This window comes from Urtica dioica, chromosome 4 (assembly GCF_054948205.1).
Source record: "Urtica dioica subsp. dioica isolate 48M chromosome 4, U.dioica_male_clone48M_v1_H2, whole genome shotgun sequence".
In the NCBI taxonomy this organism is placed as follows: Eukaryota; Viridiplantae; Streptophyta; class Magnoliopsida; order Rosales; family Urticaceae; genus Urtica; species Urtica dioica.
The window spans coordinates 9,156,728-9,176,847 of record NC_142759.1 but is presented as its reverse complement, the minus strand read 5'-3'; the positions used below and the strand labels follow the sequence as shown (position 1 = coordinate 9,176,847).

Here is a 20,120-nt window from a genome sequence, read left to right as displayed (position 1 = left end):
ACAGAAAATTTAGAAGGTCTATATTCGTTAATAGGTTTGACATTTGAATGCTTGAGAGTTGTTAATAAAACATTTGGCCAATATAAGAAAATCATCCAAAAGATTATTCACACACAGTTTTAGCTCTCTGTTCCAACTTTCCTACGTGATATTGTCTGTTTCCTTCGTAATTGTTTGCTGGACTTGTTCCTCGACGAGCTCGAAATTGTCCGAGCTAGTTGACTTGCCATGGAAGGTTTCTTGAATTTTCGTCACTCCCTTCTCCACTGGACCCATAGCTTGGTTTATCGTCAACACAACATCTTTAACCACCTGCTCAGAAAACATCACACAGACATTCATAATAAACATACAATACATTTTCGAGCTCTATATTTGTATGAAGGAAAAAAAATGAACTCTTACAGTCTGACCGCCTTGAAGAACAATGTCCTGAACACTCTCTTTGACGCTTGTTCCCGGGGCTTCGATCTTAGTTTCTCGTGTCTCAAGCAAAGCCGGGCCATCGTTGCTGCCTTCTAACTTGATATCTTCTTTGATCGTTTCAGTGACGACTTTTCCTCGCGGAGGTGAGTGAACGTACTGATATGGCTTGGCTGAGAAGACAAACACATGAGCCACGGCAGCGATAGCCATCTGCAACAAACATCATCGTTAAACACAACACTAAGGGTATTATTTGAACCCGAAAAATAGGACGGAATGAAAAAAATGAAATTCTTCCTATATGTGGGCCCATCTCTCTCATTTTCCATGATTTCTAAAACACAACATAAAATTTTTCTCTCATATTTTTCTTTTATTTTCATTTTTTTTTTGGGTTTTAAACGGAGGCACCAAATGTGAAAAACGAAAGGATTCGATATTACTTCGATGCAGATCAAGAAATCTTGCAAGGCGGTCTGCATTTTTCCTTCATTGGGTAAGACTCCGAACGTGCAGAGGAGCGCTATTCCCACGCCTTGCCACCAAGTGGCGAACACGATGGCCTTGAAGCTGATGAATTTTGCGAGAGGCTTTATGCGCCGAAGCTTCTCATGAGTCACGTTATAGAACTGAACCAGGCAATACAGAGCCCACATCTGGCTGAAGTTCAGTATAACTGCCATATACGGATACCTGCAATATAATTAATTAGTAAACAAAGCAAGCCTATTAAGCTTTTGGTGTAACTGATCATGGTTACTAACTTGATTACTAACTAGGTGCTCTCATTCACATTTTTTTTACTAATGATACGAGTGACTCATGACCTAATCTTCCTGAACGGAGTTCGATATATATATATATAGAAACATACCCGTAATACCACTTAAACTCTCCGTCACCGTAGACGCCGAAGAGCTCCAACAAGAAGGCTAAGAAGGCGCACAGTGTCTTCAGAATCATCTGAGCTTCGATAAATTATTTGGAGATATTTAAAAATTAGAAGTACACCAAACCAATAAGCAAAGAAGAATGAAGAGAGAGGCAAGTAATAAAAGTACGTATTGTACGAGACCGAATTTCTCGATGGAGAGCAAATCTTCACCGATGCGAGATGGTCGGACAAAGAAGTCCCGAATCGACTTGCTGTGGTATTGCTCGTTGCAGGCTTTTCCTTCGTCTTCGTCTTCGTCTTGCTCTTGTAGGAGTGGTCCGCTCAGTTGCTTTCTCAAATGGTTTTCAAGTAACCCTCTTACTCTGGTTTCTCCTCCTGCCAAATTCACAGAATTCCATTCGCAGAGGGCATTATATATTGGAGAATCGAGTAAATCACCAACACCTCTTATCTGATACTCTCTCATCAACACGGCGATCAATGGAGAAATACCTCAAGATGGCAATTCACTCAATATCTCGAATTTTCAATACTCAATAAATACCTCGTTTTTTACCCCAAAAAAAAAAAAAATTAGATGATTTTGTCGAAAATGCTGAATAAAACTATGAGCAGAACAAAACAAAAAAAGTCAAATAAAATAATAAAAAAAAAACGAGAAAAATAGAGTAAAATACGATATCTGATCAATTCAGCACACAATGTCACAGACTCACAGCCCTAATTTAATGGACAGAAACTGTGATGTTTACCTAGACATGCCACCAAATAGCTTCCGAAAGAATACAGCGCAAAAGCTTCATAGCAGTTTCTCAGTATGTCACACGCGAGCGACAGCTTTGAGTTCCACAACGATAGAATCTGGCCGGAAAAATTGGAAACATATCAATAAAATAAAATAAAACATATAAATAAACAAATCAACGAAGGAAGAGATTTGCTATTTTGGCGGGAAATGATTGCACTTAAATAAACAATAAATTATATTTCTTACGGACTCAGTAGCATAAACGGGGACCATGAGAAGAACAGCAACAACCCATTTTTGTTCCTGAAACACATATATACACATACGTAACACATATATATTCCGAGCACAATATATATATATATATATATATATATATATATATATATATATATATACACGCACGAATTCTAACCGCGGGATTAGTGTATGATCTGAGGTGTTGATGGATAAGGAAAACGGAGAGCGAAAACGCCACGGCGGCGAAACAGCCTGCAATAATGAGGCCAGGTTGGTGAAGATCTTTGTAGAGCTTTTCTGAATCCGAGATGCGATTGATTAGTACCTCCATGACTGAAATAAACGGCCATATCGACGGCTTTAGAAAGTTTCCACGCTATATAGTGTACACTGACACGTGTCTGCCTAGCGACACGTGGGCGCTGCGGACACCAACTTTGTGAGCTGTTCAAGGAAACCGAATTTTGGAGTGAAATTGTGTAGTAAAATTGTATATTATAAGGTTTTTATTAGGTATTTATTTTAGATATATGGGATTGTTCCTGGTTTTTTAATGGCCATTGAGCCAAACACATTCGGATTTTTTTTTTGTGTACCACTCTAATTAGTATTTGAACCAACCATATATTCAAAGTTTCAAACTAGAAATTCAAATAACAGTTCGAAAATTCTACTACTAAAGAAAGAAAAAGAAAAAAAAACTAAAGAATGTATCCGGTAACAAACATTCCAATTGTATGTTAGATACATAGCATATAAAAATATTGTGAACTATTTAACATAATTATCTAAATATTCATCAATATGATAATATAATGATAATAACTAGTATTATTTAGATTGAAATATAAATTTATCTAGTTTTTTAAAAATTAAATTAAATCATGCATGCCAATAAAAATTAAGAATAATTTTAAAAAATTGAAAATGTTCCTATAAAAGTAGATCAGTATTTATAAGAAAAATTAATCGAACTAAGCCACCTGGAACGTTGAAATTGTAATCTAACCAACGTTTCGTCCAAATTTTCACTCTAGCAAAAAATGATGACGTGTCTTAATTATATAAGATGTTAATTACTATAATATCCTATACTAGAATTTGCTTACAAAACTTGTAGCCCACGTTTGATCAACCAAAATTTTCGAAGTTAATACACGTGTATATATTTAGAATTTAAAAAAAAATTTATATTTGGCAAAGTTTGTTATTGAGCGTTTTCTTATTTCTTTCTAATTTTTTGTTAATCTCCGCTGCTTTGTTAATTTCTGTTAATTATCGTAAATTTACATATGTGCAGGTAGAGGTCGATGGTGTTATCAATTGATATTTCTTTCATTTCCTTTAATACGCATTTAATACGGTGTTATTCACAAGTCGATCGAATTTTCAATACGAATTTTCGAAGTTAATACACGTGTATATATTGAGAATTTTAAAAAAAATTATATATTTGGCAAAGTTAGTTATTGAGCGTCTATTTCTTTCTAATTTTTTGTTAATCTCCGCTTCTTTGTTAATTTCAGTTAATTTCTGTTTATTTTACGCACGATAAACTTCGGCTGGCTGAAACGTTGACTAGTATTTGGTTTCTATGATTTATGTTACATAAGGGTATTTTTTATATTTTCTAACCATTTATTTATGTAAATGGCTAGATTACAAAATTTACCAAACGTTGGCTACATCTTTAAAACCATGTTTGAAATTGGCTACGTCGCTAGATTACCCTATTTATAATTTATAGGTAATCAAATGTAAGTGTACATGTCGTTTAAGGTAATAAAGTGTTGAATAGAAAATCGAACCACGATGACATGTGAATTGAATAATAAATTAATACAATCAAAATCACTAAATTAAGGTTGAAATAACTATTTTTATAATAAATAAAAAGTTGAAATAACTAATATGTTCTAAGATAAATGAGATTTGAGGCGAGTCACCACTACAAAAAAGGCTTTTAGATATGATTAACCTAAGAACCAATTGAACATCCTATCCTATTCCTTTGATGATAGGGAGCTCACAATTAATAATCTAAAAATGTCGATTGATATAAACATCTCTTCGCAGTTCACGTTTTCGGTAGATACAATAAGAATTTATTAGTGCCACATAGGATGTACTAAATCTATTTAACTTAGATAAATATGCAGTTCAATCGATGATCTCCTAATCATATGTGAATCCCGCATAAATAATATAGAAGCATTAAACTAGGAATTCAGATACTATGTCGGTTCTTAAACTAGTGCATGGTAAAAATAAGAAAAAGAAAACCATTCTTCTATTTAATTCTCTTTACATGAAGGAAATCACTACTAACTCGGTATAATAGATCGAAATATTCACAAATAGAGAAAAACTAATATTTTACTATCATATGAATGCATCACATACGACAATATCTTTACAGAGACATGCATGCTAAAAGAAATGTTCTCAAAAAAAAAAAAAAAAAAAAATGCACAACACGATGACAATACAAGGACTCACTGACTGGACATAAGGTATATTCATTAAAATAAAATAAAAAACCAAAAAATAAGTCAACCTTCCTCTCGCACACTCTCTCCGCTCACATAAACCCTATGAAACACCATATGTGACCGAGACGCATATTAATTAAACCCAAACAAACAAACAAACAAAAGAAGCAGAGAATTAGAACTGATGACCATCAGCGGATTTGCTCTATCCTGGAGATGGCCTCCCTGAGGTCTATCCTAAGGTGCGGCGCGGGCTCGACGCAGGCGATCCCGACCCGCAGCAGGGCCCGCATTTGAGCGACGGCGGACGGCCCGGCGGTGGCGAGCATGTCCGGGTCGAGAAGCTCCGCCTCCCCGTCGCCGGCGGCGGAGAGGGCCCAGTGGACGACGTCGGTGCCGCCCTTGCCGTTGGTGTGGTACTGAGAGGGGAACTTCCCGGTGAGAATCTCGAGCAGGATGAGGCCGAGGCAGAAGACGTCGGTCTTGCGGGAGACCGCCCCGCGGTCGGGGGTGCGGTAGGCGAACATGGATTTGGCGGCGCTGGCGGGGCTCATGAGTGGGCCCAGCGCGTAGTCGCTGAGGAGGGGCTCGTGGTCGTCGGACAGGAGGACGTTGCTGGACTTGAGGTTTCCGTGAGGGAGCTCGAGGCTCGGGAACTCCGAGTAGAGGAACCCGAGCCCGCGGGCCACGCCTTTCGCGATCTTCAGACGGGTCTCCCAGTTCAGCTCCGCGTGGACGCTTCCCCGGTCTCCTGAACCACAATTTTTTCCGGAAAAAAAAAACTATCTTATACAAGATTTACAAAGAGAAATTTCATTATGCATGTGGACTTCGAAGTTAACAAATTATGAAGATTAGATATTTTACTTCAAAAATATCTAAAAATTGACTTTTGTCCTTATTTCGAACAAAAATATCAAGATTAATGGGTTTCTTTAGCCCATTAATCATGCATCTTGAACCCTACATGATGTTCCTGATTGTTTCAGGGGGACGCTGATGTATGTGGAACTCACAAGTGGAATCCATTATATATGTAGGGGCGGAACTGTTCTTCGACTTTTGAAAATTATAATTTTTTAGTCCAAATTCATATAATTTTTTTAAAAAAATTTGTCTCTCTTGATTTCTTTTTTCTTTCAAATCTATCTCCCTTCATTGAAATTTCTAGCTCCACCGCTAATATATGCGAGCACGTTACCGCCATCAGCGTATTGGATTGTCATTTTTGTCTAGCTAAATAATATCGTCTTCAACGTGAAATAATCAAGGTTTTGAAAAAAAAAATGTGCAACTATGAATTATGTGAGTAGTAAATATAGCTGACAATTATCATCATATTTGTTTAGCTATACATCGTCTTAAACGTGAAACAATCAAAGATTTTCTAAAAAAAAATGTGCAAATAGGTATTAAGTGTGAGTTATAAATTTAAAAAAAAAAATGAAAAATAATATGCATGTATAGATGATATAATAATTACCATGCAGGACGTAGAGGAGGCTCCCCTTGGGGATGTAGTGGGAGACGAGGAGCTTCTCCTCCCGGCGGTAGTGGTAGGCCAGAGGCGTTAGGATGTTGGGGTGCCTCAGCCGCCCCAACCGCCTCATCTCTGCGTCGAACGCCTCCCTCCCCAGCCGGTTCATCTCCCTCATCCTCTTCACCGCCACCGACACCCCTGACGTCATCACCGCCTTGTACGCCGACCCCAGATTCCCGCTCCCCATCACCTCCGCCGCCGCCTTCATCAGATCCGACAGCCCGAACCTCACCATCCCTTTCTCCTCCTTCACCATTATCAGGTCCGTCACCGTCTCCTCCGTGTTCCTCGACGTCTTCGGCGGCGGCGGCGAGCTCTCGGCCTCCACGTCGGCCAGCGCGCTCATCGTCGTCTTACGGCTGAACTCGCTGCCGCTGTCGGCGAAGTCCTCGTCTTTCTTCGAGCTCAGGATCGAGATCACGCCCACTAGCACCATCATGCCGATCAGCCCTGCGAAGATCATCTTCGAGTGGTTGTTCTTCTCTTTCGCCAGAGCCGTCTCCGACGTCTCCGTCTCCGCTGACGTGGCGGAGGCGGCGGTTGGGTCGGGGCAGGGCTTCCCCACGGGTTTTCCGCAGAGGCCGTCGTTGCCGGTGAAAGCCAGGCCGTGGACCGATGAGAAGACCTCCGGGATCGGGCCCTCGAGGAGGTTGTTCGAGAGGTCGAGGGAGGGGATGGGTTTGGGGAACTCCGGGATCGCGCCGGAGAATCGGTTGTTCTCGAGGTGGAGCTCCAGGAGGTTCTTCAGAGACCGGACGGAGTCGGGAATCTTGCCGGAGAATTTGTTGGAGTTGAGCCAGACCTTCTTGAGGGAGCCGAGTTGGGAGAAGAAGTCCGGCGGGATCTCGCCGGAGAAGGAGTTCCCGGTGAGGAGGAGGGACTTGACGACGCCGATGCGGTTGAACTCCGGGATCTGGCCGGAGAAGCTGTTGTTGACGAGGCTGATGGTTCGAAGCCCGCGGATTTGGAGGAGCGCGTCCACGTCGACGGCGCCGGAGAGGTTCATTCCGGTTAGATGAAGGCCCGTTATGATCCCGTTGAAGCACATCACGCCGGCCCATTTGGACTTGCACGGCGACGAGTCCGGTGTCCACGTGGCGAGAGCCGAGGCCGCGCCGCCCTGGTCCAGCCCGGCCTTCACCTTCAGGAGAGCCTCGGCTTCCGTGAGCCCGAGCGAGGAACGGATCATCAGCGAGAAGAGAGCCAAAAACAAGAGGCGGCGAGAGGCCATCGGAGAGCTCCGGCTGGGCTCCGCCGATGACGACGACGGCGATCCGAGACGAGCCAGCAGTTGGTTTCGGAGAGGCTGTGATATTGATTGTTGTAGTTGTTTCGAGGGGATGGTTCGATTCGGTCTTGTTGTTGTTGTTGTTGTTGTTTGAGGCGATTGTTGATGTTGTTGTTGTTGTTTTGGTGGGTGAAGTGTGACATGTTTGGGTGAGAAGCGTTTGTGCGTGTGCGCTTTTGGATGTTTTGTGAGGGTTTGCATCAGAAATTCTAAGAATAGATTTGGAGGGAGAGAGCAAGATGAGGAGGTTATAATTTTAACAGAGGTCGGTACAGCTTTGTTGACCTCGTCAATGCTCATTCCACACCTTTGATTTTTGTTATTTTTTTTTTTTTTGCCCTTGTCATAATTCATATTCTAGATTAGGGGTGATTCCATTTTTTTTTTCTCCAAAAATTTCGTTCTGTGCATGAAATCCACCATCTTCGAGTAATAGATACAATATTTGCAGGGCCCTAGCCTAGTCCACTGTGGGTCCTAATAATACATTAATGGAAAGTTTGTCAAGTAGTCAAATTAAATGGTTATTTCTAATTTGTTTCAACTTTGATGGAAAAAAATGTAACCAACATATTTCCTTTTGTATTTCTTAATTACTTGAATAATTGTTGTAATGTTACTATACATATCTATTTTTTTTTTTCCCTGAAATGATTTTATGTAAATAAATGTTTGATGTGAATTGGCTTGGAGACTAATAAATAAGTCGCTACATGACTCAATGTAATCATTAGGGGTAGTATAAGAAATTAGTCAAATTAGTCATAGACAAACATATATATTATAAATCACCTAACGCTAAATTAATACTATAATTTAGTCATTAATAAAAATATAAACTATAAAGTACAACAAAATAAAAACCACTCGGAACATAACTCATTAATTAATTACTCAGATTTTTAATTTAAAAAAAAAAAAAAAAAAAAAAAAAAACACAAAACCTATCTCTCTCAAAATTGAAGTAAACTAAAATACTCTTATTAATAACATCATCAATAGGTGAGCATTAATTGGGACAACCTCAAAAGGCTAGTTAATTATTATAAACACATATAATAAACTAGAAATAAGCTCATCTGAGACTCTTGAGTATAAACAATTGTAAGTATACAAATAAAAAGGAGTTTTGTAACTGATTAAGCCAATTCAAACTTAAGAATTCCATTCTGTCATACGTTTCAAATTTTTTTGATTTATAACCATTTTGCTTATGTGGCATATTGTTTATACCATTTTTACTCTTATAAATTAGTTAATATAATTTATTTTCGAAATTAATAAAATTAATTTATTATTCAAAATCCCTAATTATTAGGATCTCAGTTATCTCTCTATCTCTCTCTCTCTATTTTTCATGTTCAGACTCTCTCTCTCTCTCTTTCTCTCTCTCGTCACATCTCTCTCTCTCTCGTCACTTTTTTTAGTTATGAACAAATGTCAAAAACATAAAAACCGCAGTTAATAATCGTTAATAACTGTTAATAGGTTTCTGCTTTAACTAATAGTCGGTAATAACTGTTAATAAGTTTCTGGTAGAAACCTATTAACTGTTATTACCGACTATTAACTGCGAGATGTTTTTTTTTAACCTCTGTTATGACTAAAAATGTAACAAAGAAAGAGAGAGAGAGAGAGAGAGAGAGAGAGAGAGAGAGTATTTAGGTATAAATAAATTATTTTCATTTAATTTATTTTTGGTAAATAATTAGAGGAAAAAATAAAGGTAATTATGTCTTATTGCATGAAAGATTGGCTAATTATCAAATATTACTAAAACGTTGGCTATTTCACAATTCTAAGTTTTAAAAATGCTAATAAGCTAGAGCGCCCAATAAAAAGTATAGAATTAGAAACTAGAATAAGCAAAAAAAAACAAAAAAAAAAGAAAAAAAAAACAGATAATAAACAATATATAACGAAAACTTACCATAACGTTGATGAAAAAATAAATCATGACAGTGAAGATAATGAATAAGACAAATGAAGTGCAAATATTCAAAATAAGAATTTGAATAAAATAATTACGTTTAGTAATAACTACCTCCCGTACTATTTAAGGTTATAAATTTCAAAATAACATACGAGCTAATTTTCAAATTCTGACTAAATAAATGAAGGGACTGCTTAATAACCACCTCATAATATTAAGGGATATAGATTGCAAAATAAACAACATAAATTGCCTTCAAATTTTGACTAGATTTTTTTTAAAGAAAATTCAACAATGCTGGTTTTTGGGTATTTTTAATGAGTCTTATGAGAAGGATATTATAATAAATCCATGTTAGTTACAAAGTGTCACGTTTATTTTATTTCTAGTTGGTGTAGTTTTTCATTATTATTATTATTATAATAATAACTATGATAATAATAATAATTAATTATTATTATTATTATTGCTACTATGCGAAAGATAAACAAGATGGCATGCCATAATGGTGTGGAGGTAAAAATGTTATGTTTTAACGGAGAAAATGTTTCCACATGGCCAAAGTCAGGAAGGTGAGCGGTGCGATTGTGAATAGGATTGTAACTCTCAATGTAGATGGCTCAGAAGAGAAACCCAACAAAAGCAAGTTTGGAAAGCCTCATATTATTGATCTTACTTGGCCGACGATACATACATATATATATATATATATATATATATATATCGCCATTGATAATACCGGAGTTAATACCTGCCTGATCTGCCGTAGTGATCCGTAGTAAGGGTTATGTTCAATGAATGATAGGAGAGACCAACGATCATGAAGAGTTAATGCGGAAAATATAATATTTTTATTACCCAACCAACCATCGGGAGAAGCAAATACAAGGGGTACGCTAAAACCGCAAGGAGGGGATGCCGAAAGCAGGGCTAGTTATATATATATATATATATATATATATATATATATATATATATATATATATATATATATATATTTATAATTCCTTGAGTTGAGCCAGCCGAGCCACGACACATTGGGATGTTGGAAATTGAGCTAAATAATTAGGTGTTTTAATTATTTAAAGTTTAATTTAATTTGTTCACTAAAAGACGAAATAATGTGTTGTTGATTGAGAGAGTGTGTTTGTGTGTGGGAAAGAGTCTTATATGGAACAAACACTAAGGTGAAGAGCACCTTATATATGTTGCACTCAATTACCATGAGTAAACAAGTGGATGAGGGGAGAGTGTGCCATGTGGATGTGAGGTGGAGGTGAGGTGGCGGACATATGCGTCATTTCACGTTCACACCCGCCCTCGCCGGTGGCCGGCGTCTGGCTCCGGCTCGGGCGTAGAGGTGTTAGTGGTGCTTTGTAGGCGCACGGCGATTCTCGCCAACGGTCGCGACTCCTCATTCGATGGTTATTTTTTGTTACCGTTCGAATAGACAGTCACGTCGCTTCGAAACGAACGGTCGTTTGGCCAACGGTCGTGTCGTTTGCGGCTGTAACTGTCGTTCGAACAAAACAGTGCGTCTGTTCGTCGAACCTCTTCACGAACGGGTACAATTGCTTATATAATCCGACTTCGGATTCAGAAATCAACACAGGTTTTCGAACCTACATTCTCTCCTCCCGAAACACAAATCCAGAAACACTGTTCTTGCTTATATTCGGATTTCACTCTGTCTTGGTGCAGTCCGAATTTAGGCTTGTCGTATCCTGCGGTATTCTTGTACAGAACCTTAAGACATTTTGGGGTACTCGAAATACTATAAGGAAAGCGTTCTCATGCGTGATTCAAGCATCGACGTCTTCAATTTCGAAGAATTCTCCAACAATCTTATAGTATCTTGTGCTATGGCTACCGAGGCGTCATGTTTCGAGTCTGAAAGTGATGAGCCAGGACTTCGTCAAGTTGGATCGCTTCGACGGCACCAACTTCACCCACTGACAGGAAAAGATGCGGTTCTTCCTCACCGCCATGAAAATCTTCTACGTGCTGGACCCGACGTTGGAGCCCATCCCGGAGCCAACGGACAATGATGATGAAGAACTCAAGGCGGACCGGAAGAAGCGTCAAGATGACGAGTTGCTGTGTCGGGGACACATTCTAAACACACTATCGGACCGACTCTACGATCTCTACACCAACAATCCATCGGCGGTCGAGATATGGAAGACTCTCGAGTACAAGATCAAGGCGGAAGAAGAAGGTACCAAAAAGTTCCTTGTCTCGAGTTACTTTGATTTCAAGATGTTTGATGACAAGTCTATACTTGCTCAAGTTCATGAATTGCAAGTTATCGTCAACAAATTGAGGACCGTGAAGATAGACGTTCCGGAGACTTTCCAAGTTGGTGCGATTATTGCGAAGTTGCCCAATTCGTGGAAAGACTATTGGAAGAAACTTCTTCACAACACCGAGGACTTCTCTTTGGAGCAAATCCAGAAACATCTTCGAATCGAGGAGGAATCGAGGATGAGAGAGAAGACGACGGATGCCGGTACTTCCAAGGCCAATGCGGCGAACGCTAAAGGCAAGAGGAAGAGGAATGTCAAGGAAGGATCTTCGGGTTCCAAAAAGGACTCGAAGAAATTCAAGCATTCCGGCAAATCCACGTCCGGTAACAAGCCCGTGTCCAATGGGTCCAAAGGGGGTTGCTATGTGTGCGGCAAACCCAGTCACTATGCTCGAGATTGTCGACACCGCAAGACGGATGAGAAAGAATTCGACGCCACTATGACCGATGCTAACATAGTCGCTACATTGAGCGAACTCATGACGGTCAACGGCAAGGTTCAAGGGTGGTGGTACGACACTTGTGCTACCGTTCACGTCACCTATGATAGGGCTGCCTTCAAAACCTATTTTGAAGTCAACGATGGACAAGCGGTTCAAATGAGAAACGAGCATCGCTCTCAAGTTGTCGGCATCAGAAACGTGGATCTCAATTTCACCTCCGGGAAGACGGTCACTTTGACCAATGTTCTCCATGTTCCGGAAATGTGTAGGAACCTAGTTAGTGGTGATCTCCTAGACAAACCAGGGATCAAATATGTGTATGAGTCAGGCAAGCTTATCTTGACCCGTAATGGTGTATTTGTTGGCAAAGGCTATCATAGTGAAGTGATGGTCAAACTATGTATTATTGACAATGTTATTAATGAAATTTCTCATTCTGCTTATATGCTTGATTCCGTTTCTTTATGGCATAGTAGATTAGCACATATTGGTTTTAGCACTATGAAAAGATTAATTAAATGTGATTTAATTTCGTTCAAATCTGACAAATTAGATAAATGTGAAATATGTGTGAAATCTAAAATGATAAAGAAACCGTTTTATAGTGTAGAAAGAAATTCTAAGTTGTTAGATCTTATACACTCTGATTTATGTGAATTTAATGGCATGTTAACCCGTGGGGGAAATAGGTACTTTATTACCTTTATTGATGATTGCTCTAGATTTACATATGTGTATTTATTGAAACATAAAGATGATGCTTTTAATGCTTTTAAGGTGTATAAGGCTGAAGTAGAAAATCAATTAGGAATTAATATTAAAGTCCTTAGAAGTGATAGGGTGGTGAATATTTTTCTAGTGATTTTAATGCGTTTTGTGAAGAAAATGGTATTAATCATGAATGTTCCGCACCTAGAACACCACAACAAAACGGTTTAGTCGAACGTAAAAATAAGACACTTCAAGAGATGATAAATGTCATGTTAATGCATTCTGAATTACATCTTAGTTTGTGGGGTGAAGCTTTACTTTCCGCATGTCATATTTTAAAGGCGTATTCCTTTAAAGAAAACTCAAATATCTCCGTACGAGGTATGGAAAGGGCGAAAGCCGAATATTTGGTATTTCAAAGTGTGGGGGTGTCTAGCCTACTACAAAAACATGTATCCTAAAAGGACCAAGTTGGGTCCTCGAGGGATACGAAGTGCTTTTGTTGGTTATGCTACGAATAGCTTAAAGTCTAATATCATAGTAGAATCCCGAGATGTGGAATTCTTTGAGAATCTTAACTCGAAAGAAAAAAAATCTCAAAATTCCACTAATGACGAACCTCAAGAGGAAAGTTCTTCTAGGGTAGTTGTAGAACAACCTGAACTTCGGCTAAACAAAAGAGTCCGTAAGACTAAGGATTTAATTAGGACCTAACGAAATAGATTCTCGACTTATTTCTTTTTACCTAGTAGAAGGAAATAGAGAGAGTTTTGCTCGAAAGATTCTCATTATTCTTCTTGTTGAAGATGTACCTAAGACTTATAATGAAGCCATGGCTTCTCGGGACTCCGCCTTTTGAAAGGATGCTATCCAAGATGAAATGGATTCTATTATGTCTAACCACACTTAGGAGATTGTCGATCTGCCCAAAGGGTCGAGACCTATTGGGTGTAAGTGGGCGTTCCGAAAGAAGTACCATAGTGATAGTACTCTTAACACTTACAAGGCTAGATTAGTAGCCAAATGATTTCGACAACGGGAAGAAATTGATTACTTTGACACATATGCACCGGTAGCAAGGACAACAACAATTAGAGTGTTGTTTGCCTTGGCTTCTTTGTATAATCTCAATGTTCATCAAATGGATGTCAAGACGGCATTCTTAAATGGAGATCTCGATGAGGAGATTTACATGGAGCAGCCGGAAGGTTATGTGCCCCCGGGTAATGAACAAAAGGTTTGGAAACTTGTTAAATCCTTATATGGATTAAAACAAGCACTCAAACAATGGCATCAAAAGTTTGACTCCGTCATACTTTCGAATGGATTTGTTCCTAACGTTTGTGACAAGTGTTTGTACACAAAGGTACGTGGTAACCTTGTGATCTTCCTATGTCTCTATGTTGATGACATGTTGATCATTAGCAATGAGATGAAATGTATATTAGAAACGAAGAGGTTTCTATCTTCCACTTTCAAAATGAAAGATCTTGGACAAGTTGATACTATTTTGGGTATCAAGGTTCGTAGAACCAGTGGGGGTTATGAACTTAGTCAGTCACACTATGTTGAAAAAGTGCTTGATAAGTTCAAACATTTAAAGTTCAATGAGGTGAACACCCCATTTGATACAAGTGTAAAACTTGAAAAGAATGATGGAAGGGCTGTGGCTCGATTGGAATATGCTAGTGTTGTTGGTTGTCTTATGTACTTGATGCAATGTACTCGACCAGACATAGCATTCGCCGTTAGTAAAATGAGTAGATTTACTAGCAATCCAAGTGCAGAGCATTGGAAGACCATTGGGAGAATTTTTGGATTTCTTTTGATAACCAAAAATCTTGGTCTTCAATACGGACAGTTTCCTGCCGTACTAGAAGGATATACTGACGCAAGTTGGATATCGAGTGTCGAAGATAACAAATCTACGACGGGATGGGTGTTTACACTTGTCGGTGGGGCAGTTTCTTGGAAATCAAATAAACAAACTTGTATCACTCATTCGACCATGGAATCAGAGTTCGTGGCTCTGGCTTCCGCAGGTCAAGAGGCTGAATGGTTGAGGGATCTTCTTTTAGAAGTTCCATTGGCTAAAGACAATATATCAACCGTGTCGATATATTGTGATAGTCAATCAACTTTAGCTAGAGCATACAGTGAAGTGTATAATGGAAAGTCTAGACATATTAGTCTTAGACATGACTATGTGAGGAAATTGATCAAAGATGGAATTATTTCACTCACATATGTAAGATCAAGCTTTAATATTGCTGATCCGTTCACTAAACTTCTTGCAAGAGATTTGGTTAAATCGACCTCGAGAGGTATTGGTCTTAAACTCCTTGAGAAGTGATCTGACAATGATGGCAACCCAACCTATGGTTAGGAAATGACTAACATTAGGTTCAATGGGTACAAACAAGTCATTGATTTGGATATTCGTAACATTATATAATAATGTTGACTATTACAATCGGGAGGTTGAGTTTCTTAACTCTTAATGAAGTTCAGTCTTGAGGACAAGTATCTATAAGTAACAGAGATGTTGTAAGAACTTCACCTATGTGAATTTCGGGATGGTGTCGTCCCAAAGTGAGAGTTGGAGTTTCTCTCATGAAAAATTCACGAGACAGGATGAGCACATGACCATTAACGGTGTTAAGCGTGTGATATAGGCAAAGAACACTAAAGGGTGTGTGTTGAGTAACACCGATTTTGTCACAAGGAAAATAGGTTCAAAGCCTAGCTACCTAATTTCCGATAAAGTCTTGTGTTGCTTATACTAAGGATAAGTTCAAATCGAAAGATATTTATCTGCACTAACACTCTTTATTTCTCTTATGGATTCTATTTTGTCTTTTCTGAACAAGTAGGAGATTGTTGAAAATTGAGCTAAATAATTAGGTGTTTTAATTATTTAAAGTTTAATTTAATTTGATCACTAAAAGACGAAATAGTGTGTTGTTGATTGAGAGAGTGTGTTTGTGTGTGGGAAAGAGTCTCACATGGAACAAACACTAAGGTGAAGAGCACCTTATATATGTTGCACTCAATTACCATGAATAAACAAGTGGATGATGGGAGAGTGTGTTATGTTGATGTGAGGTGGAGATGAGGTGGCGGACCTATGCTTCATTTCACGTTCACACCCGCCCTCGCCGGTGTCGCCACCGGCGACACCGGCGTCCGACTCCGGCGTAGAGGCGTTAGTGGCGCTTTGTAGGCACACTTTGGCACTTCGTGAGACGTGGGCTCGTGGCGCGGACTTCTCGCGGCGATTCTCGCCAACGGTCGCGCCTCCTCATTCGGGGGTTATTTTTTGTTACCTTTCGATTAGACAGTCACGTCGCTTCGAAACGAACGGTCGTTTGGCCAACGGTCGTGTCGTTTGCGGCTGTAATTGTCGTTCGAACGAAACAGTGCGTCTGTTCGTCGAACCTCTTCACGAACGGGTACAATTGCTTATATAATCCGACTTCAGATTCAGAAATCAACACAGATTTTTGAACCTACATTCTCTCTTCCCGAAACACAAATCCAGAAACACTGTTCTTGCTTATATTCGGATTTCACTCTGTCTTGGTGCAGTCCGAATTTAGGCTTGTCGTATCCTGCGGTATTCTTGTACAGAACCTTAAGGCATTTTGGGGTACTCGAAATACTATAAGGAAAGCGTTCTCATGCGTGATTCAAGCATCGACGTCTTCAATTTCGAAGAATTCTCCAACATGGGATAGCCCACGTATGGCCAATGTGATGTTGCAGAGGAAGTTTATCATCAACGTTTATGTCGTTTTTCCTATTTTATTTTCAGGATTTAGACATGGTTGCGTAATTTTCCAAATTTATTTCCAAATCGATACCTTTTTTTTAAGTGTTAAAACTAGGAGAAGAACATAAAAGAGGTTGTGGATGTCATTTTTACTTTATTTTCATACTGAATTTCTCTATCGGTCGTTAACATAACTTAAGGTGTGTCGTCTAAAAGGTATTTATTGGTCATTATGTTAGAAAAATCAACAAAAAAAACTCATGTACTCTTCTTTTTGTTGTGATCCTTAAGTGGACGCAACTAGGGCCAAATGCCCTGGTCCCAGCCATGAACGTTGGCGCTGATCGCTTCACTCGGGAAATCTTGGAGCGCACGCATTCTTCAAATCTGTTCGCTTCAATACTTCGTATTGTATCTTTTCTTTCTCACAGGTGTATTTCGAAGAACTCTTAGCTCTAAAGCGATCACACGATCTGATTTTAAATCTATTCATTTGAGTTCTTGCCTGTGGATCCGGAAAGTGAATTAGCATATCCTGTTACAAAAATTAGGGTATGCAACATAAAACTTGAGCAACGTTAATTGTTGAATTTTTGAAAAGTCAAAGGGAACAGACCAAAACAGAGCAATCAATCTGAACGCGACAACGTCATCAAAGTAGCGTCAAACTAGGGAGAGAATCAACGCGTTGGAATCAATCAAGGGAGTATTAGGAGCAAGTCAGACACAAACCTCAAAATTATAAATAAATCACGCGACCAAAAACGAGGCATGAACTAGCGTATATATTATATACTGATATTATTGACCATCATTCAATGACAAACCGCTTCCCTCTACGTTTATGGGACCCCAAAAAAATAAATACAATCATCACTTGACAAAAGAACGAAAGTACAACAACCCGATTAAGCAAACTAAGTAACAAAGAATGTACAATAATGTTTCGTATATCAAACACAGTGTCTTGTACACAGTCATACTAAAACAACAAGAACAACAAAAAGAAAAAAAACTCGGGTCAAAGAAACGCCGTCCCGGGGGAGCTGTGGTGGAGCAAGTGGTGTGCAATCTGGTCCCTGGTTTGAGCAGCGGCGGAAGAGGACGACGAAGATCCGAGTTCAGAGGCGAGCATATCGTCGTCAAAGACCTCGAACGCGTGTTCGGGGTCGACGAGATCACCTCTGATCTCGCAGATATTGTGGAGAGTACAGCAAGCTCCGAGCACCACCGGCAAGTCCTGAAGCTTGACCTCGGTTCGCTTCTGCAGGCAAGACCAGCGCGCCTTGAGCCTCGAGAAAGCTTCCCTGGCGGGGCGGCGGGCGGCCTCGACCCGCCCGTTGAACGCGTGCTGGGCCCACGTCAGGTTCTGCCTCGAGTAAGGCACGAGGAGCCAGTCGAGGAGCGGGTACCCGGGCCCGCCCACCACGACCCGCCCCCCGTCCCTGCAGCCGAGCTCCCCTCTCGCGGCCCGCTGGAAGATGGCGGATTTCTCGAGGACCCGCTCGTCGGCCATCGACCCGGGCCACCCGATGCACACGTCGCGGAACACCCCGCGCGGGTCCGCCACGCCCTGGACCGTGATCGAGTACGAGGTCCGCTGGTTGCGCTCCGTGTGGCGCCGGTTGAAGTACGCGGACACGTTCACCTTCGGCGCGATGATCGGGACGTGCGTCGTGTACATCGCTCCGGCCACGTTCTTGATCCCCGAGAGGGACTCGAACCCGCTCTGGATGGCCTCGTCGTCGGTCTCGGCGGCGGGCCAGGAGACGAATTTCGGCATGAGGAGGGATTTGATGGCGGAGCAGACCTCGAGGACGAGTTTGTGGCAGGTGGAGATTCCGAGCCCGAAGCGCTTCGAGACGAGGCGGAGCGGCTCGCCCGTGGCCAGCCGCCAGATGCAGACGGCGACGCGCTGCCGGACCGGGATGGCGTCGCGGAGCATCGTGTTCTTTTTGGTTACTGCGGTTTCGAGCTCGTTGCAGATGAACTCGAATGTGGACCGGCTCATTCGGAAGTCCTTTCGGAACTGATCTTCTGGGAAGTCTGGGTGGTTCCTCTGGTCCCACCAGTCCTTCGACCTGTCCTTCACCCATAGCCTCCGGTGCTGCTGACCTGTCGCCGGAGCCGAGGTGGACGCCGGACGGGACCGCCGCGCGCAGCTCCGGTCCTGCTGCTTCGTCGCGTCTTCCTCCTCCTCCAGCAACAGAAGTGGGGTGAAGATTCCGTTCATCTCGCCGGAGATGAGCCGCGCTTTACTCTCGTGTTCGTCTTCCGTGGCGGCGGCGGCGAGGCGGCGGCGTTTGTTCGAGACGGGGGAGAGGTCGGCGGCGAAGTCAATGTGGTTGTCATCGTCGAGATCGGGGAACATGTTTGCGTTGATGGCGTTGAAAAAGCTAGAGAGGTCTTCCGTGGTGAGGAACGGAAGAGAGGTGATTTCCATAAAGAAATGAGGATTGGATTAGAGGGTTTCGAATGTGGATATATATATGTGTAAGTATAGCCAACAAAATTCCAGGGGTGTGTGTGTGAGCTCGATGTGAACGGGTTGAATATTTCTTTCCCTTTACTTATTAATTGGGGGGGGGGGGGGGGGGGGGGGGGGGGGGGGGGGTTTGAGTATTGAATTGAGTCTAAGGATGAATTGGAAGTGAAGAGAAGATGAGAGTCGTCGTTCTACATATATGCTTCCCATCAGAGACAAGCGTGTTTGCGCGCTAATGTGAACGCGTCTGAAAATTGGGCTTTTGACGATATTTTGACTCTTATCTTTTTTGTTTTTTTTATTATTGTTATATCTATTTCCTTTGTGCTGCGGGAACGCTTTACGCGGTTGGGTGGACTTCAAGAATTCATGGTTCTTTTGTTTTTTCTATTATTGATTCTTTCTATATTCTTTGGACACGTGGATTTTGAGCGAGGGTAAAACGTTGGCTTAATATTGCGGCTGGTGTTGAAGGTTCGTTTGACAAGGAAGGAACCAACGAGGAAGAGGACAACCCAAAAATATAAAATGAACAAATGATAAATTAAAAATTTATTTCTGGTTTGCTAAATTAGCCGAATTCCTTTAAACTTGCATTCTAGTCCTCAAATACTTCTGTTTCATGAAAAATAATTAAGATACCATATAAAGTTACTGATACAATTTTTTTTTTACATATTTGTAGCATACTTTCAATTAACAATCAAATATATTAGTTCAAATCACACACACACAAAATAAAAAATAGAAAGAAAAAAAAAATTAACTTCAGAATATAGGAAAATTTTATATTTGCGAGATTGGAACCCACGAAAGAAATTCTGTCAAAGAGTTGTCCTATA

At 40.5% G+C, this 20,120-nt stretch overlaps 2 protein-coding genes across 2 annotated transcripts; both read right to left on the bottom strand.

The window, feature by feature from the left end:
* Window positions 1-23: 23 nt before the first annotated feature.
* Window positions 24-2,640, bottom strand: LOC149400155 (organic solute transporter ostalpha protein (DUF300)). The gene is made up of 8 exons (XM_089612201.1): window positions 2,485-2,640; window positions 2,316-2,372; window positions 2,074-2,182; window positions 1,488-1,696; window positions 1,301-1,389; window positions 870-1,119; window positions 406-636; window positions 24-312 (listed from the first exon to the last, which is right to left on the bottom strand). Exons 1-8 carry the CDS (start codon window positions 2,638-2,640, stop codon window positions 142-144), a joined length of 1,272 nt encoding a protein of 423 aa, XP_089468327.1. The 3' UTR covers window positions 24-141.
* Window positions 2,641-4,792: 2,152 nt separating this feature from the next.
* On the bottom strand, window positions 4,793-7,572 carry LOC149400154 (pollen receptor-like kinase 3). Its single transcript, XM_089610391.1, has 2 exons — window positions 6,285-7,572; window positions 4,793-5,552 (listed from the first exon to the last, which is right to left on the bottom strand). The coding sequence occupies exons 1-2, from the start codon at window positions 7,570-7,572 to the stop codon at window positions 4,993-4,995; spliced, it is 1,848 nt and encodes a 615-aa protein (XP_089466517.1). The 3' UTR covers window positions 4,793-4,992.
* Between the last annotated feature and the right edge of the window lie 12,548 nt (window positions 7,573-20,120).

What these genes read in the sequence shown, in the direction of transcription:
- LOC149400155 (XM_089612201.1), bottom strand. Translation starts at nt 2,640, where the DNA reads ATGGAGGTACTAATCAATCGCATCTCGGATTCAGAAAAGCTCTACAAA. An exon ending in CTATTTGGTGGCATGTCTAG is followed by an intron (nt 1,697 to 2,073) that starts GTAAACATCACA and finishes TGAATTTGGCAG; the next exon opens with GAGGAGAAACCAGAGTAAGA. An exon ending in AATTCGGTCTCGTACAATAC is followed by an intron (nt 1,390 to 1,487) that starts GTACTTTTATTA and finishes ATCGAAGCTCAG; the next exon opens with ATGATTCTGAAGACACTGTG.
- LOC149400154 (XM_089610391.1), bottom strand. Translation starts at nt 7,572, where the DNA reads ATGGCCTCTCGCCGCCTCTTGTTTTTGGCTCTCTTCTCGCTGATGATC. An exon ending in CCTCCTCTACGTCCTGCATG is followed by an intron (nt 5,553 to 6,284) that starts GTAATTATTATA and finishes ATTGTGGTTCAG; the next exon opens with GAGACCGGGGAAGCGTCCAC.